Source organism: Meriones unguiculatus, chromosome 14, assembly GCF_030254825.1.
Source record: "Meriones unguiculatus strain TT.TT164.6M chromosome 14, Bangor_MerUng_6.1, whole genome shotgun sequence".
In the NCBI taxonomy this organism is placed as follows: domain Eukaryota; kingdom Metazoa; phylum Chordata; class Mammalia; order Rodentia; family Muridae; genus Meriones; species Meriones unguiculatus.
In genome coordinates, this window is record NC_083361.1 from 85,210,564 (window position 1) to 85,222,766 (window position 12,203).

Here is a 12,203-nt window from a genome sequence, read left to right on the forward strand (position 1 = left end):
AACAAGTATGTACTCTGTTTTAGGAGAAGAAAAATATTTAGAAAAAATATTTGGAATATTTTATCATAACATGACAGATGGTAGAGAAAATTGATGTGCTTGTTCTGGTTAAACATGATACAAGGTATGTATTGTTAAAGCATCACACAGCACTCCAAAATACATACATTTTAAATGTGTGGTGGTGCACACCTTTAAGAGGCAGAGGCAGGCACATCTCTGTAAGTTCAAGGCCAGCCTGGTCTACAGAGTAAATTCCAGGACAGCCAGGGCTACACAGTGAAACTTGAAAAACCAAAAAGGAAAAAGAAAAATTCACTATTTTAAAATTCACTATTGCCTCATCTGTTACTCGAGGAGGCAATTCTGCGGGACATCTCATCCATGATAAGTGACTCATGTCACATGGCCATTTTGTGTCCTGTGTTTAGGAGCTCAGTCTCCGCCAACACACAGTAGTGAGCCCAAACTGATTTTCAAAAGGAAAACAGTGATCAGAACAAGGGCATTACTTTGCTCTTAATGATTTCCACTATTTCTACCTACAGAGGGCTCTATTTATAGCACGGCCTTGTCATTCATCATCAAACCTTGAACATATTTGAGGGAGAACAAAAGAACAGCCATTATTTGAGGAAACGGAGGAACACAGGCTTCCCTTGAAAAGCAGGATGCATGGCAACCCTGCCTGTGCGACACATCTGTTGCTATGGACCTTTAGCACCCGGTGGGCATGCTGAGTGAGCCCAGCAAAAGAGAAGCTCCTCCTGCACCCTCCACCTGCTGCAGAACCTTGTCTCGAGAACTGTTGCTGTCAGGAAATAATTATGAGTCAATGGTTTGAATGGCACAAACGCTTTACTTGTCATTTCTGAAACCCAAAAAAAGACCAATGAAGTTTTTCTTAGCAACAGGTGGTACAAAGTACAGGAGATACAGCTCAACATGCTCCAGATATCCAGATGCCAAGAAAATTAAGCAAGGTTGCAGTCCCCAGAATGCTTGTGTGGTTTACCTCTAGCCTGTGGCACATTCATATCTTACTAAACCATGGCAGTGGGTAAGGGGTGATGTCTCTTGTCACCAAGTCCAGTTAGCATGATGTTTTCTGTAGGACACAATGAAAAACCTTGTGGATTGATTATGATTGGGCTTGAAGTTAATATAGCTCTGAAGAAGAGGGCACAGGAGAACACTGTTGTCCCTGTCAGATCAAGACACATCTGGAAGTCCTTGTTAACTGATAAAGTCCGCAGACTTCAAGTGCACAAGTTCTGTTGATTTACCGCAGGAAGATTTCACATCCTCAGCAGCAGCTGGACTTGGGGTCGGCAGGGTGTTAAGACTGAATAATCTACAGTCATTTTTCAAGACCTGCGAACAAGGGGCACTTTGTAGGAATGTCATAGGCTTCAGTGGCCTCCATGTTCCTACCCTTCCACACTGGCAGTGCTCTCTGCGCTGACCTCGGGATCGCAATGGTTATTTTCAGTTAGGGAAGAAAATTTCCTAGATCTGCAGCGTGGCATTTTCCACAGTAACAGCCCACCAGTCGGTTACCGAGTAAACCGTGTGGTCGTTCTGTCAGGCACTTGGTGTGTCTAATTCCAACTGTGGGGAAACCCAAGTGGGCTCAATCTCTAGTCTTCCTCTGACCTCCGTGATCTCCACACTGAATGGCGGCCCCCTGTGCCTTTCACACCCTCAGCGACTGCAGGTATTGTCTGATGCTTTGTGTAAGTCTAGCTTAACACTGTTTGGTGCTTTTCCTTGCAGTGTGGGGAATGTTCTATGTGGGCGTGGTTCAGCGTGGTAGCTACAGTCATAGTGGGTGATCAGAATTAGCTAATATGAGGCAAGAACTTGCATTTCTAGTTCATTTAAGCCCAATTGTGTCTAATTTAAATGCAAATACAGAATCCAGTGAGATGTCCCAACTCTCCCTTTGAACAACTTAAGTCACTTATTTTCTTGTCAGTTTGAGAGTCTCTGGTTATCTTACATGAATTCTAAACCTTCCTAATTCGATTATAGTAACTGAAGTTACCTGAAATTATTTCTAGCACACACTGCCTGTTAGGATTTAATTATCCAGCACCCTGGGCATTTTTATAGGGCTTCTATCTTGTGGCACACTGTGGACCTAAGGTTTAAGACCCTCCACTGGCACTATCAACAAGAGTCTTAACTTCCCAGCCTGCCTTTCACTCCTGTAGTGGGCAGACAGCCCTTGCAAAAGCAGCCTCAGGGTCACCTCCTAAAACTCAGCCCCATAATTCCTCAAAGCTTATTAGTTTGGGGGCCACCTAAAGGAGATTGTTTTAAAATATATGTTTTGCTTGGATTCTCTCTACTATGCGAGAGGAAGTTGACTCATGTCACTTTTCTGCAAAACCATAAACCTTTCCATTTATTTGGCCAATGCCCAGGGACACTCACAGTGGCTGTTTTCTGACTGTTCTGATGACACGGATTTGAGGTACAGTGTTAACTCTCCATCCCTGTTCACTCCAAGATGGCTTTCCTGGTTGTAGGATGAGAGGGGGCTTTGTCTGGCTCACGCCCTCCTGAGGGTGGGCATCCCTTTAGCATCTTTGGTTCTCACTGGCTGCCCTACTATCAGCACGCTCTTGGCTTTGATTCTCCGGACTGTTAAGCCATAATTCAATTCCAACAGGATCAGCCAGTGCCCTTGAGGCTGCCCATCTTCCTAGCTCCAGTTCCCTCTTTGGGATTTAGATTCTGTATACTGTTTCTTTGTAGCCTCCACATCTCTTGCTGGTTTAAAAATGATGTGTCTTTTTTCTTTTTGCTCATTATTCACCACTCTAGATATTTTCAGTGGGAAGTCTTGTTGCATAAAGTAAAGCAAGTTCCTCCCCTGCTTCCTCCTGTGTTGGTTAGCTTTGTGTCATGATGACAAACTACCGGAAAGAAACAATGTACAAGAAAGAAGGGTTTATTTTGGCTCACACTTTCAGAGGCTTAATCCATGGTCACGGTCTCTCCCTTGTCTCCAGCTGTGGACAGGCAGACCATCTTGGTGGAGGGTGTCTTAGAACACAGGCAGAGTGGTTGAGAAGCAGAGAGAGAACATGGGGAAGGGAATGGGGATAAGTTATACCCTGTTTTTAGTAGTGAACCACTGTTTGCATAAGGTTTTACATCCTGGAGTTTCTATGAATGTTCCATAATGCCATCAGCTAGCACCAAGCATTTAGCACATGATCTCTGGGGGGATATTTCAGGACCAAAAAGAAACTCATTGCCTTGTATATAAGAAGTGCAGAATAAATGTGATCCTTTCTGCACCAGGAGGTCAGCTGAAATCACTGTGCTTTGAGAGCTGTGGGGCTCCCCTGGCATAAAGTAAAAAGAGAAATTACCTTTTACTGTATGACAGGAGGATCTGGGCCCAGAGTGGCCTGGCACCAGAAGTCAAGGGCAAACACAGCAGGTGTGCTTCCTGAGCTAGAGCTCTGGGCTCCCTGTGCTCACCCCCCACTTCTGCTACAGAAGCATGAATCCCTATGGCCAAGTCCAACCACTCAGTGTGTGTGTGTACTCAGCTTCTAAAATGACATTTACCTACCCCATTTTAAAAGCTAGTCATCCATTTTCATAGGCAAGGGGCAATGAAAATGCCATCTCTAGCATGAGGAGCTGGGACCTTCAGCTTCCCCACGCCTGGTAACCTGCCACTTCGGAGATTTCATCTGGCAAGACAGTGGGGAGAGCTCTGCAGGAGAGCTGCAGATGTGGTTGGCTTCTCCCATGACCCCCACCCAATTCATTTATAATTGTGGGGTTCTATAGACTGACTTATTACGGGCATGGACATGTGTGGAGGTCGGAAAATAACCTGTGGAGCTTGGCTCTCTCCTTCTACTTGGTGGGTCCCAGAAACCAAACACAGGCTGTCAGCTGTGGTGGCAGGAGCCTGGACCTGCTGGGCCATCTCACCAGCACTAGTCCCTCTTTTAAGACATCTGTTTCATAGACAAAAGCAAAACAAAACAAAAGCCTTTCCTATGTTTTCACCTGGTGTATCTTGTCTCTCTTCCTATTCAGGGCTCACTGACCCACCTTCTCGAGATTTAAACACAGTTTAAAGCTTTAGGCCTTTTGCTGGGGCAGACTCTCAGCTTGCTTCTGACTTAACCCAACTTCCCGGCCTGTGTCCTCACCTCATGGCTAGCTCTTTACCTCCCTGCTCCTCTCCAGTGTCCCCTCTGATTTCTTTCATATCTCCTTCCATTCTCCTGCCTCTGCTTGCATCCATCCAGTGTCTCCCCTGCCCGGAAGTTCCACCCCTCCTACTTCCTGCCCCAGATATTGACCATCAGCTCTTTATTACAACCAATCAGCAGTAAGCCAACACTGAATCCATCTCTTTGGTTGTCTTAAGGCATTGAGGGCTGCTCAACCTTTATCTTTTGGGCAGGTGTGGAAGGACAAGCATTTACAAATAGAAAACCCTGTAATGGGCCATAGAAATTACAGTACCAAACTCCTACCAGCCCTTAGCTTTCTGTTGACACAGTGAAAATACAATTGAAAATACAAAGATATATCTTCTCAGTGAGAAGGAAGGTTTCCCCAACATCTGCCCCTTTTAGACCAAGAAATGGCTATATTTATTTATATCTCTAACATCAATAGACTATATACAATGAGAACATTGTGGGAACTATCAGGTAAGAGTTACATTCACAGTATTCCGTCCGTTTGTATTTGGCAATGTTGGAGAAAGTACTCCATTATTTATCCTATCTTGGTGAGCCCAAAATTCTGTACCTACCTAAAGCATTCTGTCACTATTCATGCTTTTCTTCTAACCTTTATAACTTGAATTTACCAACCTTAAAATATCTCTTGGACCCTAAAACACTTTCTTAGATTCATCACAACATAAGTTTTTGCCTTTCAACCTTTATAAACTTTATACATTTTGTGAGCTTTCTTCTTTGAATGTGACAACAAGGAAAACTGTAAGACTGTAACTGTCTAGTCTTCAACCCCATCAGAGATCTGAGAAGGATAAATTTTACCTGAATAAACAGGAAGTGCAGAGCAAGCAGCTTCTGAAGATATAAAAATGACAGAGACTTACTGGCTACTTGGACAGTCACTGAAGGTTTCTCTGTGGTCAGTAGGGCATCCATCTTCAGCCACCAGGCCCAGAATATCTGCAGGCTTTTCTGTGAAGCAGGAATTTTGAAGGCCTGTCATACCTTGTCTAGGCAAAGTGGAGCAATGAGCTTCTCAGTGTCCTGTTTGTCCAGCATTTGGCAGCGTGCTGTCAGCTGTTGAGGTAAAGGGCAGTTTATAGCCCAGTGGCCAGCTTTGGCACATTTGAAGCAAGCTCCAAGTAGAGATTCTTCAGTGCCCATCATCGTCTTCAGAGCATAATGGGGGTGTTGCCAGAAGCTGGAACTATAATATATCCTTTGTCCTTTCATCCTTTACCTTCCCTCTTCCCCCTTTTATCCCCTAACATCAGATAGGAGGGGGGGTATCCTTGAATCTAACCTCCTTTCCCCTGTTTTCTCCCTGACCATGGCAATAACAACTTGCAACCAACCCCACAAAATGACAACCAACATCCATAACGCACTGAATGACCAATACGCACCACCCCACCTCTCGGGAATATAGGCTCTGTTTTCTTAGATTGCTTCCTGCTGTCTGGGGGCAAAGGCATCTTTTGGAGACCTTAAGTAAAATGGAAAATTGGCCAAGTCCTGGGAGAGCTGGCTGTTTTACTCACCGCCCAGGATCTGTGGAATAGGAAGGTTCAGTCTGTGAGGCTGGACTACCTGAAGCTAGCTGCTTTGAAGCTGCCCTAGATGCAAGTTTTGAGGAAACAGCAGCTGAGGCTGTTGGTGCTATTTTTTATGTCTATTTTATTTTGGTTTCTTATGCCTTTACCTCCCTTCCATCAAGCCCCCTCCCCCCCAAAAAAAAACAAAACTAGGTAGGAGAGAACGAAGGTTAGAAGGGACGGAGATCATAGACCTCTTTAGACTTAGTTCCTCAGGGCAATTCCAGTCTTCGTACTCAGAATACCCAGCAGTCCAGCAAAACAGCAAACACAGCAGCAGCCTTCTTTCTCTTCCAACTAACTCATCTTGAAGTATTCCTTGAAGCATTCTCTTCCTCTCTCTGGCTCTGGTATTTATACCATCTCTGAGTCCTCAGAATTCCACTAGCTGCAGCTAGCAAAGACCATTCCCCTGCATGAGGCAATTATAGTTAAGAACTGTGGCAAAACTAAGGCATCCCCATATCCCACACCTGGGATTAAAACAAAACATATTTACATAACATAACTGAGTTTTTAAGGAAAGCAAAACTTCCGCTACATGAGGCGGTCTGCGAGGCCGGATCATCTGGGACTAGTTGCTCTGTCTTAGTTGGTATCTGGGCCCTTTGCTCTGAAAATGCCTAACTTTTAAAGGTAACATTGGAGGGGCATTTCCGCATTAGCACATGCACGGTATGTGTGATATGCACAAACCAGCCAATAAAGATTCTCTGCCCTATGCTTGAGCAGGTAAAAGGCAGCTGTCAATTTTTATAAGTCTGTTTGGACTACATAACCAAACTGTAGTATAAATATTCATTGACACCATGTACAAGGATGGCATGAAGCCAGTCATGAGGACTCTGTAGCCAACAAGACTTATTGGCTACACAGAGACACTTATGTCTCTGCCAGTCTCTGAGCTGCTCCCACTTGTGGAGATGAGCATTTGTGTCACCCGGTTTGTTGTTTTTCTGGGACTCTTCTTCCATGTTAGCATCCAAGATTTTCAGGAGGTCTTCCATGGGTGGTCAGATCTAATCTATAGTAACCTTGAAGGAATCCACACTTTTCATTACCTGTAGAACTAAAAACATTTCCTAATTTCCATTCTGAGGTTAACACATCCTTAAAGTATATAGACTGATTTAATTTACCAATTCTTTCTAAAATCCAGTGTTTTCCAGCAGCTGTGATGCCTGTCTTATTTATATTTAAAAATTTTAAAGTTAACAAGGCATTATGAATCTATCTCTGGGAGATCTCATATCTGTTTTATAAGCATTCCCTTTAAAGTACAGTTAGATCTTTCCATAATTGCTTGACCTGTGGGACTGAAAGGTATGCCTATAACATGTTTCATGTTATAATATTTTTAAAAATTGTTGCATTTTACTGGATGCATATGCCAGAGCATTGCTAGTTTTAATGTGTAAAGGTATCCCTAAGATAGCCATCACTTTTAATAAGTATGTAATTATGGAATCAGCTTTTTCAGAACTCAAAGCAGAAGACAGTTGAAATTTTGACTATAATGATATACTTTAATTTTCCAAACTCTGCACAATGAAATACATTCATCTGCCAAATTTCATTTCCATGGGTATCCTTGGGGTTCCCTCCAGCAGGTAATGGAGCTTGATTATATAAAAGAACAAGTTGAGCATTTACAAAATAATTTCCTTGGCTTATGGTTATGGCTTTTAAGTTTCTACTACTTACATGATGTCTTTATGGAAATTTGACGCTTCTAATACACTTTCTAATAATAATTTATCTATCTCCTCATTTCCTGGTAGCAGTGGACCTGGCAAACCTGTATAAGACCAAATATGAGTTCTATATTTGAATTACCTTTTGTATTTGTATAAATAAAAAGTTAATTCTGAGTCATCTGGAATAAGGTCAGCAGTTTCTATATGCAAAACAGCTCTGCTTATTGAGAGTCAGTAACTACGTTCAGAGATTCTGGAAACACTAATAGAACCATGAGAATAGCATGTAGTTCTGACTTTTAAACAGAAGCATATAGGCTTCGAATTACTTATACTTCCTGACTTATAATCTGCTTTTCCTAATTTACTGGAATCTGTAGAAAAGATAGGTGCTTTAGAAATTAATGTCCCTCTCACTATACAAGAAAGAATACAATTAGTTCTTTTCATAAACTGAAGTTGCTTGCTTTTGAGGTATCTGTTGTTAATTTCTCCTAAAAAAAAATACTAAGTTATTTGCCAAATCCCATTGATTACCCATAATGAGGTAATTTCAACGTTAGTATAAGGTACCATAATCTCAGCTGGATCTTTTCCTAATAATTGACAAAGTCTTATTTTTCTTTTCACAATCAATTCAGAAAACTTTTCTGAGGTTTTTAATTTTTTACTCTGTTTGTGTGCTAAAAGCATAATATTCTAAGATATTATCTTCTTTCTGCATAAGAATTCCTGTGGGAAAATTAGTAGACAGCAAAATAACTGAAATAAAATCCATCTTTGGATCCAAGCAATCCACAATTGCATCCTGTAATTTTCTTTTCTACTAGAGCCAATTCTTTCTTAGCCTCAGCTGAAATCACCTTGTAAGGTTTGAAATAAATTACTTAACTCTTGACTAGTTAATCCCATTGTGGGCTGTAGCCAATTAATATCTCCCAGTAATTTTTGAAAATCTGTAAGGGTTTGTAATCAGTCTCTTCTGATCTGTACCTTCTGTGGCTGGATTGTCTGTGCACCTATCTTATAGCCTAAATAATTAACAGAATTTTCTCTTTGTATTTTTATCTCAGGAGCAATTACAAGCAATTTTTCCTTGTAATTCCCAACAAGGAAAAATTCTCTTTACACCAAACAGTTTTTTCCTAAAGTATCTATTGGAGTCAGCCAGTAAGATATCTATTGGATATCATCCATGTAATGATAAATTAAAGGTTGAAGAAACTGTTTACAAATTATTTCTAATGGTTGTTCTACAAAATATATGGCACCTTTGAGTTGGCTTTTGATGCTTAAATGTGGGCATAGTGAAAACAAACTTTTTGCCAATCTTGTTCCTCAACAAGATTGACAAAAATCAATCTTTTAAATCAATCACCGTAACAGGCCATGCCTGAGGTAACAAAGAAGTTAAAGGGTAAGGCTGTCAGGAACACATAGGCTGAATTATTTGATTGCTTTCGGATATGTTAACGGCTTCCAATTTCCAGATTTATTTTTAACGACAAGTTAGGAGAATTTCAAGGGCTGGTGGACTCTTCTGTATGTTGAGCCTTCAGCTACCCTTGGATCAACTGTTCTAGGGCCTGTACCTTTATCTCACTTAAGTGCCAATGCTCTACCCAAATAGGCTTGTTAGTTAACCATCTTAATGGTAGGACAGTTGGTACTCTCATCAGCAGTGAGTGGCCATCCTTATAAATTTGGGGAGCCGACTTCTGCTGTGTCCTGCCTATTGACAGCCTGGACGTCTGTAACTGTCTTTATCAGGAGCACATCTTATTTTATGGCTTGTCCCTGAAGTTGCAGGAATGCTCATCTGTTTTCCACTGTTGCAGTAGATCTCTTCCTCATGAATTTATGGCTATATCTGCCACCTATGGCCTTAATCTTCCTATATCTGACCTTCTGTTCCTAAACATTTAATCCATTTTAGACTTTGTTTCACCTGAGACAATGTTCCAAACTCTAGAGATGTGCAGACTTGAAATAATGTCCCAGTTCCTAGGAGCTGTGTAGATATCTTTTGAAGTGGCCAAGTTGGATTCTAAGAATCTTGTGAAGTTATTGTTACATCTGCTCTGGTATCCACTAGGCCTTCAATCTCAAGTCCATCTAATTGTAATTTAAACTTCGGCCTCTGATAATCTATAGCAGTTTCCCAAAATATTTGTTTTCTGGTATCTTCAGAATCTCTTGTTCTATCCAAGTGATAGAACAAGGCTTAGAGCAGTTCTGTCGTGTCAAGCATTAATTTTTCTAGTTGCTCTCTAGAAGAGTCTGTCCTTGGCTGACATGGAATGCATGGCTCATGTTGTGTTTGGGCAGGGCCTGAGCAAAGCCTCTTAGGCTGTTTCCCAATTGTAAGGAATTACCTCATACATCTCTGGATGATCTACATTCATAAGCCCTGTCTGCCCTTTCCACATCTTTTACATATCCAGGAAGCTTTCTCCCTGGATTATCACTAAAGAAAAATTTATCCTTAGGAAATGTTTGTATGCAGTCCTTTAGGCAGTGGCCTGGTCTTCTACAGCCAAAGCATTAGACATTCTGAGCTCTCAGATGTTTTGTAATTGCCTGCCCTGTTACAGCAGTATTCAAAACTCATTGAGCAAATGTTGTCTTTCGAAGAAAGTTCTGTTACTAAAGACCCCCATTCCCTCTGCTGCCAATGTCCTTTTCGAATCTGTCCCTTGTTCATTAAGAAGATGGTAATCATTCATAGAAGTCTGTCAGTTTTACAATAAGCCAAAAAAGAAGGATTCATTATAAGAACACCCAGGAATCTCGTAACTGTATTTTGTCTATCTTAAAGATAGACAAGGTCTGTGTTGAGATTGTAGGTTCAAGAACTGGAGAGCATCCCAGAATTCTCTCTCTCTCAGCTTTGCAGCCACTATTCTCTGTTAACTCTACACATGTATCTTCACAGCTAGGCTGTGTGTGTGTGTGGGGGGGTGCTGTAGGAAGCATGGCTGCCCAGAGCTACAGGTCCAGGGTTGATTCCTCCCCCCCCCCCGCCCCCGCATTGCTTTCCCCTTTCACAGAGGTCAAGAGCACTGCAGAATTCCTCTCGTTCTTTGTTAATTCACTTAATCATTGCCTTTCCTGCGCACTCCCTGCCTGCTTCAGTTAGAGCAATTGCCTTGTTGTGGGCAGTGTTTCCTGCCTCCTCCATAAGACAAGAAGTGCCTTGAGAGGTAGGGGGTGTCTCTCTTCTTCCAGTAGCTGACAACACAAGCATCTGCTAAGGAAATCCCTGTCAACCTCCCCAGATCCGCCTGTGAAACATCCCTGACTTAAGGCATAGGTGTATGTTCCAGTACCTTCATTTTTCTAAGAATTTTGTACGTAAGATTTTGACCTTCTACATCCCCTCTTCCAGCTCCTCCCAGATCCACCCCAACTTTGGACTTGCTTTTGAAATCATCTACCTTTGTCAACCTCTGGCTAGACCAGGCAGCAATGTCGTCTTCCATCTCCTCCCTCTGTAATCCACGTGAGACAGAAAAGTGTGACCAGAAGAGGAGGCTAGTAGTGGGAAGGGTCTGGCCTTGGGGAGTGGCAAAAACTAAGCTCCAGTTTGAGCTCCGCCACTTGGTAGCTATGAATCTTTCAGCAAGTTGCTGAGCTCCCTGATTGTAAAGCAGGTACCTCTCCCGTTGATGTCCTCAAAGAACAGGAGAAGCCTTCATCACAGTGCGGGGATGAAGTAGGATTTGGAGAGATGTTGTCATCTTACATCTTGCCTGTGTGCTTATAGCTCATGCATGGTATGTAGGTTTGTGTCACGGGTGTTTATATTTCATGTGGATGGAATGTGCAGGGAGGAATGAAACTCTGATCTGAGTCATCTGCCCATGTGCCTTTCGAGCAGCCTAGGCCTCCTCCACCTGGAAACATGAGGTCATGTTAACAGTCACACCTAAAAATGCCACCTCTGTACATCAGGACCTCAGCCTCTCCCATCCCACTCTCGGGTGTTTTTGGAATTCCTCAAGGAAACCTAGATGGCAAAACGATGATCCAAACCAAGAGCATATCATTGCCATGGTTACCAATCTCAGGGTAGGTGACAAAAGATACCCAGGGGTCTCCTTTGACCAGGCTTGCACAGTGCCATCTGCTGCATTCTCTCTCATCTGGTCTTGCTTCGTTCACCCTGTGGTGACCGTTAGCACAGCCAGTGAGCCTACTATGCCACCTCAGCCCAGTGTCAGGGAAACTGTCTCCATGCCTGTGTAGACCAGGGGCATCTGGGGAAGGGGTGGGTGGGAATTATACCTGCTGTTCCTCTCTATATGGACCTCTTGTGGGCACTAGGGAAGCTTCAAAGCTGGTTAATCCTCCTGTTCAGCTCCCCGTCTTCCCTTATTCCTGGGGATAATGGCTCTCATTCTCTACCCTTGCTCAGTACCCAAGATTTCTGTGCCCGCAGGGAGGCATCCGTGACACAACTGATAAGCAAGAAGTACATCCTGAGGTTCCCAGCCCTGGAGACCTTGATGCTGGATGACAACAAGCTGTCCAATCCCAACTGCTTCGCCAGCCTGGCTGGGCTCCGAAGGTACTGTCAGGGCCTTCCTGCACCATCCTCAGCCCCAAGTGCTGCGTTCAGGCTGCACAGCCTGGAGCGAAGTCCCAGCTCCACCATGTCTCTGCTGCCTTGGCCAAGTCAT

The 12,203-nt window shown here is 43.0% G+C and overlaps 1 protein-coding gene across 1 annotated transcript in view; it reads left to right on the forward strand.

Moving 5' to 3' along the window:
- The window catches only part of Xrra1 (X-ray radiation resistance associated 1), a 69,762-nt gene that overhangs the window by 27,332 nt on the left and 30,227 nt on the right, over positions 1–12,203 (forward strand). The window contains exon 7 of the mRNA XM_021658994.2: positions 11,963–12,091. Within this exon, the coding sequence (XP_021514669.1) occupies positions 11,963–12,091 (129 nt within the window). The remainder of the gene's footprint in view (positions 1–11,962; positions 12,092–12,203) is intronic.